This window comes from Nilaparvata lugens, chromosome 3, assembly GCF_014356525.2.
Source record: "Nilaparvata lugens isolate BPH chromosome 3, ASM1435652v1, whole genome shotgun sequence".
In the NCBI taxonomy this organism is placed as follows: domain Eukaryota; kingdom Metazoa; phylum Arthropoda; class Insecta; order Hemiptera; family Delphacidae; genus Nilaparvata; species Nilaparvata lugens.
This window is the reverse complement of record NC_052506.1, coordinates 81,888,038-81,913,414: the sequence shown is the minus strand read 5'-3', so window position 1 is coordinate 81,913,414 and position 25,377 is coordinate 81,888,038. Positions and strand designations below refer to the sequence as shown.

Genomic DNA, 25,377 nt, shown 5'->3' with positions numbered 1-25,377 from the left:
TTACCAAATTACATTGAGAAACCAATATTGCATGCGTCATTGCATGCAATTTTAATAATCCACTCGACAGCTGATTTATGATGAATAATTCTATAGTCTGATTTTTACGGTAATATTGACGTTCGAAGGAGACTCCTTTTCCTTTTGTATTATCCTTAAAATACAAAATTTCAATAAACCCTAAGTATACATCGACGCGAAATTCAAAAAGGAAAATACCTGTTAAAATTCATGAAAATCTATTGCTCCGTTTCGCCGAAAATGCGGAGCATAAATATAAACATATATTATATAAACATAAAAATAGAAATGCAAAACCGTCGACTTAAATCTTAGACCTCACTTCACTCGGTCAATGATAGTCCTATATATTATCCTTGGGTTATGAGAGCTGAGAGGCAATGCAAACAAACAAGCGCTTGTGAGAGTAGATCTTGAAGCAGCAAGACCGATTCACAGTAGCCACCTAACATCTTTGTCATAAATTGAACTGAATAATCACACTACATGATTTAGTTCTAATTGAAGCATTGTGGATTGGTATTTGCGAGTTGAGTAATTAACAGCGAATTTGAGTGATCACTTTGATCTATGGTATTGTTGGCTCTGTTTTCGATGAATAAACTATAGTTTTTCTGATAAACTGTGTGTGTCAGAAGCACACGTGAGTCACAATATATTGAACATGAAAAACATATTTATTTATTCATATAGGCCTACATAAACAATTCAGGTAGACCAACAGTAATTCGCTCAAAACTGTTTTAAACCTAAATTTAGAATACACAATCTAGAGGTTATGTAAAAATGTTAACTCAATTAACACACAATTTTGAGTCCAAATAAGATGAATCTACTAGAATGTTGAATTTATCAAAATATAGAACGAATAAAACATCTAACTCATTTGAAAAAGAAAATTTTACAGTCACTATTAAAGGCTATTAAAGTCCCTGGGTTAAAGGAATATTTTAAATTAGTTTAGATAGGCTATTGATGCTGGTATAGCCACCAAAAAATCTTCCTATGCACCTTGATAGGCTGTTCTGGGACACTCCACCACAGCTTGCCTTAAAGCCTAGTTTATACGATGCCAATTGGTGAGACAATTGTCATAAGGCAACTGACAGGTATAAAATTATTGTCTTCGTATAAACACTTCAGGCCAATTGTCTTGCCAACTGTCCCGAAATTCAGCTGTCTCCGGGAGTAGACTATCGACAGTCAATTGGGCCCAGCGAGACCCCCACCACTCGGAATCTCAGTTGCCGCGACAATTGGCGCCGTGTGAACGGTGTAGGTCAGTAGCGCTGTCTTGTTTTTGCCAGTTCAGCTGTTTAGTCACAACAGATGACGAGAACTTGGACATGTTTAGCTGTCAACTGACGTGCCAATAGTTGGCCGCGTATAAACATTTTCACGTTTAACTGGCCTGGCCTCCGACAATCCGCAACCACGTGATGACAATTGTCCAAAGACAACTGTGTCGCTAATTGGCGATGTGTAAACTAGGCTTAAGATGCTTACCGACTTACGCCATTGCCGTCTAATGCTTATGCGCCACAAACACGTGTATATTACTTTTCAACAGCTGAAGCTATGCTTATCATATCTGTATTTGTACATCAACAGTAGGATACAGATATAATAAGTATAGCATCAGCTGTTAAAAAGTGAAATGCGCGTGTTCGTGGCGCATATATCTGTACGCACTTTGTGCGTACACGAAAAGTGATTCGACCTTCCCCATTTATGCATACAGTAGGCACACCCTCAGTATATGGAAGAAGACGGTAGGTGTCACGGGTATGTTTGTGCTAAATTTCCGGTGTAGCTGACGTCATTTTATATCAGCTGACGTCATTTTATATCAATCATCTGTTTTTAACGAATAAGTTTTATAAATTGCCAATAGGTGTTGAAAACCTTGGTTGGTGGCGATGACGCAATCTAGCTTGCTGGCCACTGCTCACACATTTCGTGGCCTCTACCGTTTTCATCCAAATACCGTGGGCACACCTCCCATGCTGCGTCATTACCTCCGTAAACAAAGCCATAGTGCATGACAGGTGGTTGATGGTAACGTCAGTACAGGTAGGGCTCCTACACCAATAAAACTTTGTTGATTTCAGCTGATCTATATCAGCTAGTGTTTTATTGGTGTAGGAGCCTTACCTGTACTGACGACACCAGAATGCACTATAGCTTTCTTTACGGAGATAGTGGCTGCATCCGTACTCTATTCTGTCAATGCTTCTTTCATTCAATGTTTTGTACTGATTGTTGACATTATTTCATTAATAAATTTAGTGCTCAAGTGACTCACATAGTGCTAGTCTTGCCGGCTCCGTTGTGACCGAGGAACGAGGTGATCTGTCCCTCGTAGAAGTTGAGTGAGAGGTCACGAACAGCCACCTTGCCGTTCGAGTAGACCTTCGACAGACTCTGAATGGTGATGCCCTGCTTCAGTTTCAGCGGCTCGCTTTCACAGTTCTCGTTCGCTATACTACCTACAACCCGAAAAAAACAACTGAATTATTTTTTTTATTATTCAACAAAGAAAAAAATACATAATCATAAGATGATTGGGAATGGAAGAACAGGATTGTAGCCCTTACTATTCCATTCCCGAATTTTTGAAAATTAGTTCAAAAGAGGTTAAGATTCGTCAGCACATTCAAACACAGATATTGTCGAATTGACAATACAATTCGTTTATCTTGATTGTTTATTTCATCAATTAACAGAGACACCAATCATGATATATAATTTTGATCGAGAGAGGACAAAACTGTCTCTTTCGAATGTTGATAGATAAATTTACAAAAAAGTATGGCGAGGTTTTTTGAAAAAAACTCCTTGAAAAAATAATATGATTACCCGTACTAACAATAGTTTAGTACAGTGCGATTGTCAATTTCTTCCAGAAAGATTCCAAAATATAAATTTATGTTCTATGAATTTCAATTCACAGATTTAACAGAGATATGTTTGAATGGGAATTTTATATTATAAATTCCATGCTGCAAGGCTAAAGTGAGGTGCACGTTAAAATGACAGTGGAGAAAGATAGGAGAACAACGTTACTGATTCTCTGTCTTGTCAATGCCTGCTATAGACGGTAGCTGATACAGGTTTATTGATGTAATATTAACTGTTCATTCTCGTATAAAATTATCAATAATATTTTCTTAAGCAAAAATTCTATCTATCACGAGCTCCTCATAATGCGGCGCCCATAACACAACATGTACTTCTGCTACATTAATGTATCTCTACTTCAATCTCTCTAACTCCTCACTATGCCAATATTGCCGTTATCAATATATGTACAGTTTCAATTTCATGGTTTCATTTTTTCTACAAGTCCAATTTTGATTTTGCTTTGAGCTTTCAGTTGTTAATCTATTACAAGAATCATTAGAATAGTGCATTTCTTGATGTAGTTGAACCTTGACCAAACAATTGAATTTATTATCAACAACCTCTCAATTTTTTCAACCATAAATCACTCAATGATTTGATTGTATGGTATGAGATGTTGTCGTATTTCTCCATAATTGGAAGAATAACACGTTGATGTTGTCTATACCAGCTGAAGATGTGGAAGGTGTTATCATAAAACCTGGTTCTGTAATTAATATTTATTTTGAACAAATATTTATTTATTTATTTCATTGGCAATTACAGATCATAATATTATAATATGATTGGGAGAAGACAACAGGCATAGCCCAAAACTGTCTTCTCCCAAATTTTTACAAATAAAAGTTTCAAAAAAGAATAAGGTTAAGATTTCACTGTCACTTCAAAAAGTCCGATTTCCACTTCAAAACTAATAACTAAACTAAAAATTTTGAATTTTGATATTTGAAAACTGATTAAAAACAAAAATATTTCACTCAAATCTCTATAAATTGGAAATTTTTGAGTAATTTTGCAAAATTTTGAGCCAGAAAAGAAACATAACTAAAAGAAACTTAATATAGTGGTATTAACAACATCAACGTTTTATTCTTTCAATAAATCTTTTAATTAGAAATTTAATCCCTAACCTCACAAATAATATGCAACACAAATAAACAATAATTGAAACCCGAAAAATGCTAATAATAATGAAAGTGGCATTTTGAAATATTTTTCATCTTTTTGCAACTGAATATTATATATTAAGAATGGAATAGAATAGAATAGGTTTTATTGTAAACGCTTCTGAAGTCATCAGAAGCATCACTGTATGATCTGGATGAAAAGAGCAGTGGACTTTGGTAATAAATAAATGAAAAAACTAAGAGTGTTATTTCTGAATCTAACCCAATCATACATAAAGTTTCAAATGATTGTTGTACATTCAAAATTGATCAGAAATTGAATGCAAAACGATCATTAAAGTTACTGGTAGCTAGATAGCTTAGGGAAAATTAATTAATGAATACTAGGAAAGGTCAATGCCAAATGAGAACAATAGGTTTATCACTATACAATAAATTTCATACATAAATTATACAAAAATTGATAAAACTATTCTAAAAGAGGTATTATTATACCTGTTCTCAGTACATTGATGTCCGTCACTCCTTTAGTGGTTCCACACCAATAGGAAGTTGTGAAAGGAAAGTACCACGGCTTTGGAATACCGTACAGACCTGCAACATTAAATTAACAACAAAATTTATTAGAAAATTCTATTAACTCCAACTCCATCGTACATATCTGGACCTTTCCACTCGATTTTAAAACTTATGTTATTAGTTTTAGTAATATTTTTTCTATCTTTCTCTATGTATCTCTATCTCTATCTCTCTCTCTTTCTCTTTTATATCTTTATCTGGACCTATAGGAGTGGCCGTAGTCGAGTGGATCAGATGCTGGCTTCATGATTAAGAGGCCCGGGTTCAAATCCCGGCCCGGGCAAGATATTTATCTCGGGCCACTCCCGTGTTTCGGATGGAAACGTTAAGCCGTCGATCCCGGCTGCCTTAAAAGCAGTCGTTAGGTCATGTCAGAGGCCCTGAAATTGATCAGTTGCGACCTGAAAACTCTGACACCAGACCTGAGCCAGCCAGGTCACTCGATATTATTATTATTATTTTATTATCTGGACCTTTTCACTCGATTTTAAAACTTATTATATTATGTTATTAGTTTTAGTAATATCTTTCCTACCTTTTCTCTACGGTAACACCATAAATGATGAACTATCACCCACAAAATGATACAGTATCACCACATGATACAGTATCACCACACATGATACAGTATAATCACACATGATACAGTATCACCGCACATGATACAGTATCACCACACATGACACAGTATCACCACACATGACACAGTATCAACATAATAAGATACAGTATCACCCACAAAATGATTCAGAATCACCACACATGATTTAGTATCAACACAATATGATACAGTATCACCGCACATGATACAGTATAATCACACATGATACACTATCAACACAATATTATACAGTATCACCACACATGATACAGTATCAACACAATATGATACAGTATAAGAAAAATAGCACAAGGACTACCGTATTATTTTATCTTTCAATGTTATTACATTAGTGTTATTTTTGCATTGTGAATAAATAAAAAATAAATAGTATCGCCACACATGATATAGTTTCAACACAATATATGATAAAGTATCATCCACAATATGATACAGTATCATCACAATTTATGATAGATAGATAGATATTCAATCCATTCAACACAGTGTACTCATTATTACACAAGCAAACAGTTGAACGTCGTAAAATTATTACAAATATAAATATAGTCTACTAATAAAAATAGTAGCGATTCCTTCAAAAAGTAGCGAAGTATGCAACTTTAACAGTGTTTTGTGGGACTTACTTCGCAAGATTTCTCAAAAGGAAGAGACTTTTACTTATTTTCTATATACGCTTTTGGTCGGTGAGATATTTTTGAAGGTCGGCTTTAAATCTATTAAGAGGAATGCTGGTGGATGCATGCTTTAAATGTATAGGGAGCTTATTATAACATTTGCAGCCTGAATAACTAGGCTTACTCTCAAAAAGCTTCCTCCTATGCGGCTGAATCGCAAAGTTGTCTCTGCCTCTAGTGTTGTAGGAGTGCGCATCGGAGATAAGTCTCAGGCCCATTCTATTTTTTACAGTATAGATAATCATTCTAAACATGTAAATCGATGGCACCGTCAGCAGCGAAAATGATCTGAACGCATCCCTCTACAGGGGTGATTAAATCCAAAGCCCGCTATATACCGTATTGCCCTCTTTAGCAATACAAATACCCTCTTCATATTTTCCTTTATGGTACAACCCCAAAGCTCTATACCATATGTGAGGTAACAGTAGAAAGTAGCGAAGTATGCAACTTTAACAGTGTTTTGTGGGACATACTTTGCAAGATTTCTCAAAAGGAAGAGACTTTCACTTATTTTCTTCACAAAACTATCAACATGCATGGTCCATGTCAACCTGTCATCAAAGTTACACCCCCATCATATCAACTGTATCCGTGTACTACAGTTAATGTAGAAAACTCTATGAGAAAACTTTATGGGAAAAAGAGTGAGTTACCAGGCATGACAGCTTCGAGATACCAGGTGAGCAGGAGGTAGATACAGGTGTCGAACAGGAGCAGATAGATGACATAGAGCAGGTTGAACTTGTCGCCGTAGAGTGGACTGGAGTTGATTTCGGCCCACTGCGCCCCCGTGCCTTGTTCCTCGTAGAATGCAAAGTAGGAAGTCGCCACTCCAAATGCTACGTTCGATGATAGACACTACAACACCATATCAAAATTATTACAAATTCATTCTCAATACATTGATTACAACAAATGAATAATGAAATTTTCTATCAAATAGATTTACTAGTACCAATTTTTTGAAATTAGACACAACTAGTTTCGGGTATTATCCCATAAAGCTGGATTCGTACAAAAACAATGACAGTGGACAGTGAGAATATAATTCCCATAAGTTCTAATGGAATTATTGATACTCGAACGACCGGGCTGAATGCGAATAGTCCAATTAGAATTCGTGGGAATTATATTTTCACTGTTGTATGCGAATCCAGCTTTATCAAGTGTCAAAAAGCATTACAAACGACAAAACTATAGTCAACCGTCCGAAAACAGGCCGATGGAAATAGAAACAGATGAGTCTCTCCGCAGCCCCCCGCACCATTAGACGTTGCCACTTCATCAGGTGTATTATGAAAATATAAATTAATTCTCATTTATAATAAGCTATGGATAACGTTGATCAACTCTTATTTGGCAACGTTGTTCCCAATTTCCATCAGACGGAGATTCGTGTTATTCGGTTTTTCGTACGGTTGACTATAGTACTGTCCACCGCTCGTAACTTGGCTTCTGAGTTGTGAGGCGTAGGGGGGAAATGAACGAGTGGCGCCATGTTGTTGACGACTCGGTAGTGTGACTACAAACCGTGCTCACTAATGAAACTATTCACCATTCAGCTTTCAGTTTTGTTTCCGCAGATGACTGGAGTGACGTCGAAATGTTGTGTTAATTTTTACTTTCCTTGCCCTATTACCATAGGTAAGGGAAAGTATTGCTTTCCGAAAAAAATTAAGGTACCCCAATTTCTATATTTCTATATGTTTCAAGGTCCCCTGAATCCAAAAAACTGGTTTTTGGGTATTGATCTGTATGTGTGTGTGTATGATATATGTGCGTATGTGTACACGATATCTCATCTCCCAATTAACGGAATGACTTGAAATTTGGAACTTAGGGTCCTTTCACTATAAGGATCCGACACGAACAATTTCGATCAAATGCAATTCAAGATGGCGGCTAAAATGGCGAAAATGTTGTCAAAAACAGGGGTTTTCGTGATTTTCTCAAAAACGGCTCCAACGATTTTAATCAAATTCATACCTAAAATAGTCATCGATAAGCTCTATCAACTGCCACAAGTCCCATATTAAAAATAAAAAAAAAAATTCAGGAGCTCCGCCCCATCAATGCAGATAGATTCCCAATTATCAGGCTTCAGATACAATTGAAACAAAAAAAATCAAGTGGAGTAGATTGAGCATAAAAATCTCTAAAATTAATGTTCAGTACCATTTTCACCTAAAATTGAAAATAAGCTTTAAATTTGATAAAATGTGATTATTCAATTGCAAATTATTGTTGATTCTATTAAATCATTCACTATGAAGAGATAGCTGACCTCATGTGTGTCTCCAGCGTTATTGCCCTGTCACCAGCTGGCTCAAATCTTTGAATAGTAGACTGGAGATGCGCGGGAACACTAGCGTCAGGTGATCAATTTTCATAACGGCAAGGAAAGTTGTGTGAGTGCGCCACACCAGATTTTTTCATTGAGTTAGTAGCCTTTAAAAATAGTTATAGCGATATAGTTAAAATAGTTATAGTCACAGACTGGGGAAACTTCTCGCAAAAAGAACAAAGTTGTAAACAGTGAAGGTAGGGAAGTGATTCGAAGTGTGAATTCTGAGTTGAAAGTTGAACTTGAATCTTAAACTCTATTATTTCATGTAACGACTAAAAACGTTAGGATGTAATTTTACTTATAGATCGCTGGTTAAATTACAAATTTGGTGGGATGGAAATTGCTCAATTACATTTGGCGAAGGCAAATAGACCACAGCGTTTGTGTACTCGCTACCTGGCTCTCCAGTGCCATATGTCACGCCTAAAACTAGATCGACTGCATTCCTTCCAGAGGCCAAGTTACGAGCGGTGAACAGTAACTCTATGCAATAAAACTTCCAAGAAGCTATATTGAAAAAAATGAAAAATACTTATCTTTCATGTAACTACTTCTATTTCATTCTATTCTGATAAGACGGAGACAGCTGTCAGTAGAATCTGTGCACACTACAGAATCTGTGCACAAGAAAAGAATGGCGAGTGTCTAGGTACAGTAATAGGATTCTGACTTTACTCATTTGACTTGACTATTTGATAAGCAAATGAAATGATTAAGAGAAGATTACCAATAATATTTTCTGCATAAAACATTTTTTTCCGAGATAATGTCTACGTCAGCCCAATACTCCCAATATCGGGGAGTCCGATCTCACTAGGCATTAAACCTGCAATCAGTGCAATCGCGTGCACTTGCTAGTGGCGTTCAGTGTGAGCCGCTATATGCTAGTCACAAGGGGCTATATGAATAAAGTTGAGCATTTGCTTAAAATGGCTCAACTAATTCGTATGAAGTAGAGGAAACTATACCAGATACGATCACAACCAATAGTTGAGAACTATAAAACTCTTTTTAGATTCAACCATGATATATATCACCATTATCCCTACAAAAGAATAAATAGAAAATATAGCTACCTGTTATAAAGATAGCCATCACAAAATAGGAAATAGGCATTTAAGAAGATGAGAGTGTAGACGATTATAAGAAGGCTATTGGTATTATAAGAATATGCTGAAGATTATTATAGAGATGACATTTTTTCACGCTATTATTTCAAAATTCTAAACTCAACTAACCTAAAACTCTATTCATAAATAGAAAACAGAGCAGACGACGCAAACACAAGCGGTGCACCCTACTTGCATATTTAGCGCTTCCGTGAGCTATAAAAACAAAGTAAGGCTACAAAAGCGAATCAGCTGATGAAAAATCTTTAAAAAACGTGAGCATTTGCTCCAGATTTCAGGAGCATAAGGTAAAGCTTATTCATATAAAAATGAGCAAATGCTTTTGCTTCCACCTTTTGCTCATGAGCAAAACATTATGCTCCATGCTCTTGCTCATGAGCATTTGCTCTGGTTTTATTCATATGACCCAATGGCTCTTTCCAGATTTTGTTTCTCATCTGCATGCTTGGACATGCATCATCTCATGTACACTTGCAAATACGTGCATCCGATTTCATGAATGTGGTCGGGTTATGGGATAGGTGAATGGAGGATGTAAAATGAAGTACATATTTAGGTGAGTTCCTTACCATAATAGCTTTGATGTAGGGCGGCAGTATGGACATCCATCGCACCATGAACGGATAGGGCAGATAGAGCACAAAGAATATGATGCCACCCGAAGCGGCGGCCAGGTTCGCGCGCGAGAAGAACACAGAGATTAGGAACGACTGCGCAATCGTCGCCACGCAGTAGATCAGAAGGAAGAAGTAGATCAGAGTCGGGTCAGCGCTGTACACACACAATCACATTTTAATTTAGTTTTAATTAAAATTAGTTTCAATCAGAGTGTCCCACGAAAGGAGCAAAGGCCGAAGACCATAGATTCTACATGAAATTTGCTACAGAAAATGTGCAGAAAATTTTTCTTAAGGTGCGTACAGATATACGCGCCTCCAACCCGCTCCGCACACGCTCCGCCCACGTTCCGCAATCGCTCCGCCCTCGCATCGATCATGAACGTTACGGGAGATGTTAGCTCTTCTTGCGTTCCACTCTTGGTCAATTATCAATCCATCTGCTCGAGTGACGTTCGACGGCGGAGCAGAGCGAAAGTCTGTACGCACCTTTATACCTTTATACCTTAGGTTTCCAGGTATATTTAGTTTGCTATAACCAACTAGAAAACTATCAGTCAAAATCCAATTCTAAGGATATGTTTTACATGATTATTCATCCTAGTATTTGTTTTACAATCATATTCTAACATGGAGGGATTGCAATATTGAAATAGATGACAATGACATATGAGCGAAAATACTTGAACTGTGTGTATGAGCTGGAAAGGGGGAATAAAATATCGTGACAAGAATACATTTATATTAATTGCTATTTTTCTGTCAAATAAAAAAGTATTCTACATTATGGAAAGGTTTAAATAATGAACTGCTTTTCAGTTTTAATAGATTTTCACATTCAAAATGGAAGGTGATGATGAAATTCCTATGTTGGGTGATTTACGCGTAGGAGTGAGAAATAAGTATTTCCAATAATACAAACAGTGAAACACTTTTTTATAGTTTACCATTCTTGGAGATGATAGATACCACTGATTTCGAAGTTGTTGAAAAAAATCAATTCAGTTCCTGTTCAACAAACAAAAGCCGGGTTGGTCCAGTGGTAAGGAGCGGGATAAACTTCGGTCTGCTAGCACCACCTGGTTCGTGGGTTCGAATCCCGCCGATGGCATGGACGTTTGATCATCTCATCAATTCACCAACGCACTTTCCATTACCCACGCACAAGCAAAAAGCTCATATAGGCATCATCCGAAATAAAACAAAATTGAGAAATCCAACAAGAATTCTACTTAATATGTGAAATTTCAAGCTAATCAGTAATTCAGACGTGATGATGCATCCATCATGCGTGTATTTCCTTCCGTACATGTATAAGCCAATCCTTTTTTGTAATATTATAGATTAATATCGGGGCACCGAGCTTCGCTCCGGAGTACAAAAGCATAGAAGCATTAAAGCATAAAAGCATAGTTTATATTTATTGATACACAGTTCACAATTCTTTCAATTGATTGGGGAAGGACCTACAGGCACAGCCCAAAACTGTTTCTTCCCCGAATTTTTATGTATACACTATAAATACGCTAGTCCAAAAAGTAGGTTATGTTCCATACACTTGAATTCAGGTCCAATTTTCAGTCCAAACATTTGAAAACAGAAAATTTCGAATTTAGATTTTTCGCAAACCAAATTTAATAACAAAATAACACTCACTAATTACTTAGAACTGTAAAGTAATGATTAACTTTGAAAATGTTGATATAGGTACTTTAATTTAAATGAAAAAATAATGGATCTTGAATAAAATCATATCGATGATCATGTTAACAAATCAGATTATGTGTTGATCAAGTCGATTAGTTTCCTGCCAGATAATACTCTCGTGAGATGCGCTGATTTATTGAAATAGTTCAACAGCGGCCACTCGCATCTTCCGTTATTGACAGCCGAAGAAATTATCATCTGTTTTTCCAAGGATGAATCATTATTATCCTTTTCATGTCCTTCAGCGAGTTTTCCCAGGAATGAGATCATGTGCAATCGAATTTCTATATCAAGAACCTCCTAAATTGCAAATTTCCTCAAAATCGTTAGAGCAGTTTTCAAGATACGTTGCACATAAAGACATACCCATATACCCAAATGAATATATAGAGAAATTGTTTGCTTAATATAATAGGATATATGAGCATTGAGCTGACCTGCGCAATATCTTGCCATAGGTGAGTATAAGCGTGAGCAGGAGAATGGTGAGCATCATGGGCAGAATGCTGTCTATGAACCAGCCCACCCAATGGATGCCATTTCCCAACCCCATCACATGCATCGTCTCCTTCAGCCGCTCCTCCTTCTCGTAGACAATCGACTTGACAATCATCGCGCAAGTGTACACCCACGACAGCATCATGAACAATGGAAATGTGGCCGAGATCGCTATTATGAATCTGCAAAAACAAAAAATATATAAGTTGAATAAAATAAATTGAGTTTCTGTCGGGCTTGAGAATGAGCAATACTAGCACGAAACGGTCGTCGCCACACCAAAGAATGTGAGTGTTTTTTTCACTTTCAAGTTATATTTAAATACAATAGTTATAATAATAGTGAAAACAACAAGGTAAAAGAAATTATTAGATGATGAATAAATTAATTATAGATCGCTATTATAAACCTCAAAAACAAAATAAATTAGATGTTGAATAAATTAATTATAGATCGCTAATATGAAGCTGCAAAACAAAATAAATTATATATGTCAAGTAAATTAATGATAGATCGCTATTATGCACCTGCAAAACAAAACAAAATATAAGATATATTCGGCTATTCTCGGCAGTAAAACCCTCTTCAATAACATTGGCAAAAATCTGATGTGGCGCACTCACACCACTTCCCTTGCCATTATGAAAATTGATCACCTGACGCTAGTGTTCAGGCGCATCTCAAATCTACTATTCTAAGATCTGCTGGTGACAGGACAATAACGCTGGATACACACGAGATCTGCTATCTCTTCATAGTAGATGATTTAATAGAATCAACAGTTGCCAACAGTTTGCAATTGAATAATCACAGTTTCTCAAATTTCAAGCTTATTTTCAATTCTAGGTGAAAATGTTACTGGTAAAAGATGAGTGGTGTAGTGTAAATACCAATGTTAATCAAATACTGGAATTATAACGTAAACCTCACTATAGTATAAATACCATAGGATAGGCTGTGCCGGGTTAAACTGTTTACACTAGAGTTTTGCCGTTCAAACACATACATTTATTAATAAAGATAATACTGAGAGTGATGCCCACATAAGCACTTGGGCTTGTGCGTGGTAATGAGTAAGAGGGATTATGATTACAGATGACGACTACATTTTGGGTGGTGGGGACCGACGGCTCATCGTCTCCTTCGAAAGACGGGGTGGCTGTATCTAAGTGATTGTGCTGTGGTCAAAAACGTTTGCCCTTGTCGAAATTCGAACTCGAGTTCTCTTGATTATCAGACCAGCGCGTTACCACTTACTCCAACGAGTCACGCTTTCAACATTTCATTTACAAGTTCATAGCAAATAGTTTAAATATAGTGAGGTCCACGTTGTAATAACAGTATTTGATCAACATTGATGCTGCTATCCTTGTATATCATTCGAAAAAGCAGATAGCACTATCGTTTCCTAGCTCTGCAACGTTGTCAGATCGTTTTCAACAATGTAGAAATACAATCAATTAACAAAATATACTTAATATTTGATCTCAATTATTATGAATCATTAAAAATTTCAATAATATATTGACGAATAAAATATGATTGATTCTTTTAAACAAGAATAAACAGTTATTATCACATCAGACATACTGGTATCAATATCCTCTAAACAAGGCAGTGGCAAGGCAGAGAATCGACAACACTGTTCTCCTATTTTTCTCTACTGCCATTATAAATTGTATTATGATTCTTAATATATTTACTTCGCTATAGGCTCTTTTAAAAAAATTGCTAATGAGAAAAATTGTTTGTTGAAATATTTCAATCACACCAATTGTCCGTTCACCATAACCATTAACACACTTGTGTTGGATGTCACAAGACCTCAAAGACCTCACTATACTTGAACTATGTGCTATGAGCTTGCGCATGAAAAATGTATGTATTTAAACGGCGAAACTCTAGCCCCAAACGTCTAACCCGACTGAACTTGACCTGTCCTATTGTTTATTTACTAGTGCATTGTTTTACCGATATCTAATTAATTATTTTGATAGATAAATTAGAACTAGTCTCTCACTTGTCGTTGATGTGGCATGGATAGGGAAACTGCTGCAGATAAATGCCGGGCAGCTGGGAGGCGTTGAGGTGGGGAGTGTGTTCGGCTATGATGTAGTGCTCGATGAGGTCCTGCAGGTAGCCGAAACCCATGCTGAGGTACTTGAGGTCGATGTAGGGGCGCATGCGTGGACCGGGGCGCCAGCGGCTGTCACGTGTGAACTCGGTGTTGTCCACGCGATCCGAGCTCATCCTAAAAAAATAATAATCATTATTTATAATAGCCATAATTAATCATATCAAATGATTACAAGTATAACGACGCAAATTGTGCTTTACACTGATATGAAAATAATTAATACAATTACATGCTCATGAGTATTATGAGTCAAAAATCTCAGATTTATTTTTGTCACATCCACATTTATTAGATTTGTAAACAAGACCGAAGTTTCATGTTTAAACCAACACATCTTCAGCTGTACTGCAGAAGATATACTGTAAAATCTGACAAAGCATCTATTGGAACGGTTTCACTTGTTATTCGTTCCGCTACTACGTAGACATCATGTCGTCATCATGTCTGTCTGTCTGCGCGCTGTGTCTTTCGTGCATCTGCGCTGACCAGTGACGTCTCAGTCGCGGTTCTTTGCCACTGCTCTAATCAGCTGGTTTTCTATACTTCTATTCGTACCTTTTTTGTCGGATTTTTTGCCGTTGCAATTTTAATATTTGTGCTATTCGATTTTTTAGAATTTAATCTTGTCTTTAGGCATCTTACCTTTTAGATATTTGTTACTTTTTCACCATTCGTTGCGAGCGCTTTGCCTACGTTTCTAACACATCCGGCAGCTTGCCTTTTTCATTGTAGCTTGCAGGCTTGCAGCGTCTCCATGTTTTTTTTCAATGGTGGATAGTCGAGTGTGCTTCCTGCGCTCGGTCTAAACCTTTCATCTGAATTCATCGGACTTACAAAACCTTTTTAAAGTGTGAATTATTCTTCAGATTAATTCGTTTGTTCTATTCTTCAGTGTGATTCAATTATTCATCAAGTTCTTCACTCAGTTACTCTGTTAAAATTGGATAAACTTTGTCTAAAATTGCAACCACGTGTAAGCGTTCAGCGCTATTTATTTGATCTACAGAACCTTTTTAAAGTGTGAATTATTCTTCAGATTAATTCGTTTGTTCTATTCTTCAGTGTGATTCAATTATTCATCGAGTTCTTCACTCAGTTACTCTGTTAAAATTGGATAAACTTGTCAAAAATTACAACCTCGTGTAAGCTTCAGTTGCCATTTTTCTACAATTGGCTTCACCTCGTGAACCTCAACTTTCAAGTGCATCATCTCTACCGTTTGGAAATCAATCCAAAAATTCCACAATTTGAAGATCGGATTATTCGTTTGGAATTCTACTCGCTCCAGCCTACTTTTCCATTGGGGGATTCGCCTGCTGTAGTGGACGTTTCCATGCTTGTCATTGCATGGCCAGATCACTTCATTGCTTGCTGATGTCCTGTTCCTGTTGGTATTGCGGAGTCATTGCCTGTCTGCCTGGCCGCATCTCCTCTTCAAAATTTTATTCAGGTTATGTAAATCGTTCTTTTCAATTTTCATTTGCGTATGCATCATTATTGTTTTATTAATGTCTATCTTGACATTCAATTCACTAGGCCACCGACGCCTATTAATTCTTTGGATTTGACAGCTACCCTTGGCTTTACAAGTGATTTTCTGAGGCCACTGACGCCTACTAATTGTTTTATTAATGTCTATCTTGACATTCAATTCACTGAGGCCACTGACGCCTACTTATTATTTGATTAATGTCTATCTTGACATGCAATTCACTAAGGCCACCGACGCCTATTAATCTTTGGATTTGACAGCTACCCTTGGCTTTACAAGTGATTTTCTGAGGCCACTGACGCCTTATAATTGTATTCAATAGTAGTAACTATTTGTTTATTGGATTGACAGCTACCCTTGGCTTTACAAGTGATTCATTGAGGCCACTGTCGCCTATTACTCGTTCTAATTGATGTCTGTCTTGACATTCAATTCATTGAAGGCCCATGTCGCCTATATTTACCTGGATAATCTTCATTATATTTATTAGCTACCCTTAGCTTTTAAGTGTTATTCTAAGGCCAGTGACGCCTATTATTATTGGTCGAAGTCTATCTTGACATTCAAATCACTGAAGGCCTATGCCGCATATATTTTTATACGTTACTTGCTGAGCATTTTTTTTACAGCTTATTGTCATTTTTAATCATTATTATTGTACCTTAGTAATAACTTTCATTATAGCACTCAATTTATATTCATTTCAGGTATCATTATTAATACCTTTGCATTTATTGCAATATCATTAATACCAATATCATTAATAATTTAATATCATTAATACCTTTGCAGTTATTGTCAGACCTCAATGGTCATTAATGTCATTGACCTAATTTCATTTAAATTTTGTAGTTCTCTACATTATTTCACATGTTGTAATTTTCCCAAGATTTGACTAATTGTTTTTTTGTATGCGGCCATCTGCCTATTATTATTTAAAGATTCAAAGACTTAACCTACTTGTAATTGTTTTTGTATGTGGCCATCTGCCTATTATTATTTTATTGATCTCAAGATATTTGATTCAATGTTTGTATGTGGCCACCTGCCTATCATTATTTTATTGATCCCAAGAAATTTGACACAATTGTTTTTGTATGTGGCCATCTGCCAACTATTATCATCTTATTATTATTAAATCTTATATTGTTGATTCATTTAGTCTTTTATTGGCGTACTTACCACACTTCAAGCTATCAGTATTTTTATGCACAGAATTCAAAGATTTATTTGTAGGTATTTATACCAACTATCATCCACAGTCCACTGCCCTGCCCTTGGATTCTGTCATAAAAATTGGTTCATCCGGGCCAGATTTCCTGATCCAGTGTTCACTTAGGATAATTGTTAATTGGACCAATTGTAAAAATTGGTCCTCCAAGCCGTTCATTTTTGAGCCAGTCTTCACTTAGGATAATTGTTAATTGGACCAATTGTAAAAATTGGTCCTCCGGCCCGTTCATTTTTTGATCTAGCGTTACCTAGGATAATTGTTAATTTTTATTACCCATTTCTTGGTCCATTGAACCTTGGGGTTTCAGTGACCGTGTGCCTAATAGTCTAGCTTGACACCAATGATTAGGTCCCACTCTAGAGTATATTTTATTTCATTGTACCTTTGTATGTTTATATTGTTTAATATTAAGCATTCACACACCTGTTTCAAATTTTCAGTACTGGCTGCAACTCAAAGCACGCTGCGACGTGTATGCACCAGCTATCAACTATCTTGTACCCTGAGAGACTGAACCGCACTGAACTGGTCACAGACGGCTATTGCGCATTGAGAAAGCAACACACGGCAAACTACACCGCCTTGCGAGCTCGCTACTTGACTCGCCGCACAGCAAGCTTGATACAACTTGCCTCAAACACACAGGCGTGCCTCTCTGCGTACTGGACCAGCGCCCAAGGTTGCTTATTGGCGCAGCAATCGCATTGCTACAGTGCACTATCGTGTCATTCACTCAGGTTTTTCTGTTAATTTTTAAGCATGTCTGATCATGAGGAAGATTCACTTCCTGAGCCTTCTGCTCTTTTCAATGCAAGAGACAATTTACAAAATAGATTGGTTCATAACCAGCTATAACGATTTTGTTGTGGACACTGAAGCCACTTATTATCAATTATTGACTGTAAAAAACGAACTAGGTTTACTTAGAATTAAGTATGATAAGATACATCAACAACTATGGAATTCAGAGTTGCAAGCGCAGAACACTTCAACTCATTTTGAGATACTCAATAAGTTTATCTCCATTACCTCTAAGGCAAACGCTGCATTAACTGCCTTTGAAAGCAGACAACGCAACAATGAGGCCACTGCTGGTGCTTCCCAGCGGCCAACATCTCAAAACGCACCTTTGGCAAATTTTCAGTTGCCTCAGATACCGCTTCCACGCTTCAATGGGGAGCTTTCAAAATGGCAAGCATTCTCAAGTGCTTTTACTAATATTATTGGTAATCAAGATAACATTAATGATTCATTGAAATTTTTCTATCTTCGTCAATCACTCAGTGGTGAAGCTCTTGCTAGAGTGGAACACATTGAAGCTGACGAAAATGGTTTTCAGCTTGCATGGAACCTCTTAAGGGAGAGGTATGACAACAAGAGATTAATTGCTGCCAGGCACGTCACGGCAATTGAATCTCCGCCTACCATAAAGCATAACTGTCCGCAATCATTACGGGCATTCATTGACTTTTGCAAGTCCCACATCACCGCACTCGAAGCGCTTCAACTTGGAGTCCAAATCAAGGACTTGTTGTATATGCACAAAATGTTGTTGCAGTTGGATACTGCTACTGTTCGAGAATGGGAAAAGAGTGTTGGTATACACGACATTCCCACCATTGATAAATTTTGGAATTTTTTGGAATCACAATGCAAAATCATGGAAGCTGTTGCTTCAAGCTCAGCTAACCATCATCAAGGAAATGTACAGCAAGGTACATCCAACTCGGTTGGTGCTCATAGCAAGCCGAAGTTCAACCAAAATCAATCGAATGTTCAAGCTAGGATGCAGGTTACTACCTCTTCTATGTCACCTTGTAGTTTTTGTAATTCTGTTGGCCATTTTCCAAATCGTTGTAATGAATTATTGAAGTTACAGGTTACTGATCGTTGGAACGCTGTCCGTGACAAAAGGTTATGTTATAACTGCCTCAAGCCTTTTGCACCCAATCATGTTTGTTCGGACAAATCGTGTACACTTTGTGGCAAGAGTCACCACACTGTTCTTCATAGGTCGTATCCTCAATCACGGGACACCCAGCCTACTTCTAAGGATAAGGTAACTTCAAATCTTATTCATTCTCAATCTTTTGCTCCCTCCAAGGGTAAGAATGCTGTTTTGAATTCCGTCATGGTTCAGAATGCGGAAACAACTAAGCAAGCTGTTTCTCATGCAGAACAGCCTCAGAAGAACTCTCATGTCACGATGAGCTCTACTTCGTCACTGTGTTTGCAACAGCAATCAACTGTCGCCTTGTTACCTACTGCTGAAGTTTTGGTTCAAACTTCTAGTGGGGAATTTATTAAAGCAACCGCGCTTTTAGACTCTTGCTCTGATTGTAATTTGATGTCAACTAGGTTGGCTGAAAAATTGTCACTTGTTACCTTGTATTCTGACACTTTGATTCATAGTGTAGGTGAGAATAAGACCAAATCATCTATTTCTCATTCAGTTTGCTTGTCTTCATCTGAGCGTTCATGGTCGGTTGAAGAAAATTGTATTGTAGTTGATAGCATATCATCTAATGTTCCTAGTGTGAACATTGATCTTTCCAAAATTTCAATTCCTGTTGAACTCAAATTAGCGGATCCATTGTTTGATCAGCCTAAGCCTGTAGATCTGTTACTTGGTGCTGGCATATTTGCATCTGTTCTTCAGCCTGGTAAATTGTATCTAGCTCAAAACGCTCCCATCCTTCAGAAAACCAGTCTAGGTTGGGTCATATTTGGTTCTTGTAAAACCATTCGTCCTATTGCAGCACCTCGTTCGTGCCTCCCTGCTTCACCTGTGGCCACTCCCCGTAAGGTCATATCGAATTTTCTAACTTCAATTGATGTCTCGCATCAGCTAGAGAAATTTTGGAAGCTGGAAGAAATCTCTCCTCTACTTCCTCCCTCACCTGAGGTTTTGAAACTTGAGAAGCACTACACAACCACTACCACACGTCTTGAAGACGGACGGTTTATGGTCACTCTTCCCAAAAAGGATAATTTCCACTCATTGGGTCATTCCCGATTTCAAGCATTGAACCGATTTCATTCATTAGAAAAACAGTTATCATCAAATGTTGAGTTAAAAACTCAATACACAGCTTTCATGGAAGAATACCAACAGTTGAATCACATGTCACCAGTGCCTCCAGCACCAGATAATGAAAAATGCTACTTCATTCCTCATCACCCGGTTTTTAAACCTGATTCGACCACTACAAAATTACGTGTAGTATTTGACGCTTCTGCTAAGTCTACCACTGGAACATCGCTTAATGAAGTATTGTATGTTGGTCATACAGTTCAGCCTGAACTGTTCGATATAGTTCTGCGCTTTCGCACATATCAAATAGCCTTCATTGCGGACATTACTAAAATGTACCGTCAAATCTTAGTCCATCCCTCTGACCGCAACCTTCAGAGAATATTTTGGAGATCTGATGCTACTCTACCCATTCAAGAATTCACCTTGAATACTGTAAGTTACGGCACTTCGCCGGCAGCTTTCTTAGCTACTCGTACGCTTCATCATTTGGCCGATCTTGATACGGCACCCAACTCTGCTGTAGCTAATGTCATTAAAAATCACTTTTACGTTGATGACCTTATTTCTGGTTCTTCTTCGGTTTCAGAAGCTAAGCATTTAGTTCAACAATTGATCAGCACATTGGCTCAGGGTGGTTTCGAGCTTAGGAAATGGTTGTCCAACTCGCCTGAAGTTCTCGCTACTATTCCTTCTGATCTGCTTGAAGCAAACACTTCCAAACCGTTGTCTGATTTCAATGATAGTGTGGTCAAGGCACTAGGCCTCATTTGGAACTCCACTCTAGACGTCTTGACTATTTCCTCTAATGTTGCTGATGTATTGCATAAAACATCTTTCACTAAAAGAGAGCTTCTCTCTTGCATTTCAAGCATATTCGATCCATTAGGTTTGATTTCTCCTGTGGTCATTTTACCCAAAACACTTTTTCAAAAACTCTGGTTATTAAAGATTGATTGGGATCAAAAATTCCGCAAGATCTGTTGGAAACTTGGTTGAAAATTCTGCATGAATTGCCGAACATTGTTAACATATCACTTCCGCGTTGTGTGTTATCAAAGGACTCTGATGCCTCGCTTGAATTGCATGGCTTCGCCGATGCTAGTCTCACTGCTTACGGCGCCTGTATTTACGTCAGAAGCACCTCTCTCGGTAGCAGTCAAACTAGGTTGCTCACTTCCAAGTCCTGCATTGCCTCTTTGAACCCAGTTCTCTCTGTTCCCAGATTAGAACTACAGGCAGCTCTGCTACTTTCACGTCTTGTGAATAAGGTTTTAAAGGCTTCAAATCTTACTTTTTCTAATGTGTATTTGTGGACTGACTCGAAAACAGTCTGTGACTGGTTAAGAGCCCCTCCTGATCATTCTAATATTTTTGTAGCTGTACGCATTTCTGAAATTCAGAATTCAACGTTTAACTTTCATTGGAATCATGTTCGTACTAGTAACAATCCTGCTGATTTGATATCTCGAGGTTGTACACCCAATCAGCTGGCCGCTAGTCATCTGTGGTGGAATGGTCCTTCATGGCTATCTATGCCGAATAGTTCTTGGGATTCTTTCTCTAGCAATGTTGCTATTTCTCAATCAGTTCAGGTATTAGCTACTACTTCGTCTCGTAATGATGTTATTTCAGGTATAATCAATAGTCGCTCCACCTATCACAAAATCGTTCGTACAACAGCGTATGTTCTACGGTTCATCATAATTGTAGAAAACAAAATTCAGTCACTCCGCGCTTTGGTCAATTAGCTATCTCTGAAATTTCAGAAGCTGAAAATTGTATCTTCAAATCTATTCAAGAAGAAGCTTTCTCTGCTGAACTCAAAGCATTGCATCAAAATCAGGAGCTATTGCCTAATAGTTCTATTAAAGCCTTGTCACCATTCATTCACTCAGATTCTCTGCTCAGAGTTGGTGGATGTTTGCAAAATGCAAATGCTTCCTTTGATTATAAACATCAAATATTGTTGCCCAGCAATCACAAAATCACACGTGCATTGATTGTTGCTCACCATCATCGTCTAAGTCATGCTGGTGTGCAGGCCACCATGGCCAGTGTAAGACAACGATTTTGGTTTCCCTCCACCCGTCGCACCATCAAAAGTGTATTGCGGCATTGCATATTGTGTTTTCGCTTTTCGGCTCTTCGTTCTGAGCAAATCATGGGTAGTTTACCAGCGGCCCGCGTTCAGGCTAATGTTCACTTTCATAATTGTGGTTTGGATTATGCCGGTCCTATTTCCATTCGTGTAGGCGGCCCCAAATCTCGTACTGTTTCTCCATCACTCTTCAGAAAAAAGACCCATTCCTCCACCACTCTTCAGAAAAAAGGCATATGGCTAAATAATTGTGAAAATTTGAAGGTCAGTACCGTTGTCATTTTGAAGGATCCTGGTTCTGCGCAGTCCACTTGGAAGCTGGCGTGCATTACTGAAGTTCATCCCGGTAAGGACGACAAGGTTCGAGTTGTCACTGTTCTCACTCCCTCTGGCACTTTTAAGAGAGCTATTTCGAGTTTAGCACCTCTTCCCATTGATGAGGATTCTAGTTAATCCCCTTGCTCTTATGGTTCATGTTGTATTTTTAGGTTTCATTGTTTTTTTTCCCTGGTTCTCACATGGGGCCCAGTTTTCAATTTCCAATTGCCTTGCCAGATTTTACATATTTCTTACCTTTTCTTATTGTGCCATACCCCCGTATGACACAAGGGGCCCAGTTTATGTAAAATCTGACAAAGCATCTATTGGAACGGTTTCACTTGTTATTCGTTCCGCTACTACGTAGACATCATGTCGTCATCATGTCTGTCTGTCTGCGCGCTGTGTCTTTCGTGCATCTGCGCTGACCAGTGACGTCTCAGTCGCGGTTCTTTGCCACTGCTCTAATCAGCTGGTTTTCTATACTTCTATTCGTACCTTTTTTGTCGGATTTTTTGCCGTTGCAATTTTAATATTTGTGCTATTCGATTTTTTAGAATTTAATCTTGTCTTTAGGCATCTTACCTTTTAGATATTTGTTACTTTTTCACCATTCGTTTGCGAGCGCTTTGCCTACGTTTCTAACACATCCGGCAGCTTGCCTTTTTCATTGTAGCTTGCAGGCTTGCAGCGTCTCCATGTTTTTTTTCAATGGTGGATAGTCGAGTGTGCTTCCTGCGCTCGGTCTAAACCTTTCATCTGAATTCATCGGACTTACAAAACCTTTTTAAAGTGTGAATTATTCTTCAGATTAATTCGTTTGTTCTATTCTTCAGTGTGATTCAATTATTCATCGAGTTCTTCACTCAGTTACTCTGTTAAAATTGGATAAACTTTGTCTAAAATTGCAACCACGTGTAAGCGTTCAGCGCTATTTATTTGATCTACAGAACCTTTTTAAAGTGTGAATTATTCTTCAGATTAATTCGTTTGTTCTATTCTTCAGTGTGATTCAATTATTCATCGAGTTCTTCACTCAGTTACTCTGTTAAAATTGGATAAACTTTGTCAAAAATTACAACCTCGTGTAAGCTTCAGTTGCCATTTTTCTACAATTGGCTTCACCTCGTGAACCTCAACTTTCAAGTGCATCATCTCTACCGTTTGGAAATCAATCCAAAAATTCCACAATTTGAAGATCGGATTATTCGTTTGGAATTCTACTCGCTCCAGCCTACTTTTCCATTGGGGGATTCGCCTGCTGTAGTGGACGTTTCCATGCTTGTCATCGCATGGCCAGATCACTTCATTGCTTGCTGATGTCCTGTTCCTGTTGGTATTGCGGAGTCATTGCCTGTCTGCCTGGCCGCATCTCCTCTTCAAAATTTTATTCAGGTTATGTAAATCGTTCTTTTCAATTTTCATTTGCGTATGCATCATTATTGTTTTATTAATGTCTATCTTGACATTCAATTCACTAAGGCCACCGACGCCTATTAATTCTTTGGATTTGACAGCTACCCTTGGCTTTACAAGTGATTTTCTGAGGCCACTGACGCCTACTAATTGTTTTATTAATGTCTATCTTGACATTCAATTCACTGAGGCCACTGACGCCTACTTATTATTTGATTAATGTCTATCTTGACATGCAATTCACTAAGGCCACCGACGCCTATTAATTCTTTGGATTTGACAGCTACCCTTGGCTTTACAAGTGATTTTCTGAGGCCACTGACGCCTTATAATTGTATTCAATAGTAGTAACTATTTGTTTATTGGATTTGACAGCTACCCTTGGCTTTACAAGTGATTCATTGAAGGCCACTGTCGCCTATTACTCGTTCTAATTGATGTCTGTCTTGACATTCAATTCATTGAAGGCCCATGTCGCCTATATTTACCTGGATAATCTTCATTATATTTATTAGCTACCCTTAGCTTTTAAGTGTTATTCTAAGGCCAGTGACGCCTATTAATTATTTGGTCGAAGTCTATCTTGACATTCAAATCACTGAAGGCCTATGCCGCATATATTTTTATACGTTACTTGCTGAGCATTTTTTTTACAGCTTATTGTCATTTTTAATCATTATTATTGTACCTTAGTAATAACTTTCATTATAGCACTCAATTTATATTCATTTCAGGTATCATTATTAATACCTTTGCATTTATTGCAATATCATTAATACCAATATCATTAATAATTTAATATCATTAATACCTTTGCAGTTATTGTCAGACCTCAATGGTCATTAATGTCATTGACCTAATTTCATTTAAATTTTGTAGTTCTCTACATTATTTCACATGTTGTAATTTCCCAAGATTTGACTAATTGTTTTTTGTATGCGGCCATCTGCCTATTATTATTTAAAGATTCAAAGACTTAACCTACTTACAATTGTTTTTTGTATGTGGCCATCTGCCTATTATTATTTTATTGATCTCAAGATATTTGATTCAATGTTTGTATGTGGCCACCTGCCTATCATTATTTTATTGATCCCAAGAAATTTGACACAATTGTTTTTGTATGTGGCCATCTGCCTACTATTATCATCTTATTATTATTAAATCTTATATTGTTGATTCATTTAGTCTTTTATTGGCGTACTTACCACACTTCAAGCTATCAGTATTTTTATGCACAGAATTCAAAGATTTATTTGTAGGTATTTATACCAACTATCATCCACAGTCCACTGCCCTGCCCTTGGATTCTGTCATATACAGCTGAAGATATTATGTTAGTTTCAACTCGAAACTGCACTTCTGTGTAGAAATCTAATAAATGTTACAATTATTATAAAACACAGATTTCAA

At 37.4% G+C, this 25,377-nt stretch overlaps 1 protein-coding gene across 3 annotated transcripts in view; it reads right to left on the bottom strand.

The window, feature by feature from the left end:
* The window catches only part of LOC111044570 (ATP-binding cassette sub-family A member 2), a 149,398-nt gene that overhangs the window by 104,547 nt on the left and 19,474 nt on the right, over nucleotides 1-25,377 (bottom strand). For all 3 annotated transcript variants that reach the window (XM_039424783.1, XM_039424785.1, XM_039424784.1), the window contains exons 7-12: nucleotides 14,253-14,483; nucleotides 12,172-12,414; nucleotides 9,980-10,181; nucleotides 6,587-6,791; nucleotides 4,548-4,646; nucleotides 2,327-2,510 (exon numbers count right to left, since the gene is read on the bottom strand). In XM_039424783.1, coding sequence (XP_039280717.1) covers nucleotides 2,327-2,510; nucleotides 4,548-4,646; nucleotides 6,587-6,791; nucleotides 9,980-10,181; nucleotides 12,172-12,414; nucleotides 14,253-14,483 — 1,164 coding nt within the window. The remainder of the gene's footprint in view (nucleotides 1-2,326; nucleotides 2,511-4,547; nucleotides 4,647-6,586; nucleotides 6,792-9,979; nucleotides 10,182-12,171; nucleotides 12,415-14,252; nucleotides 14,484-25,377) is intronic.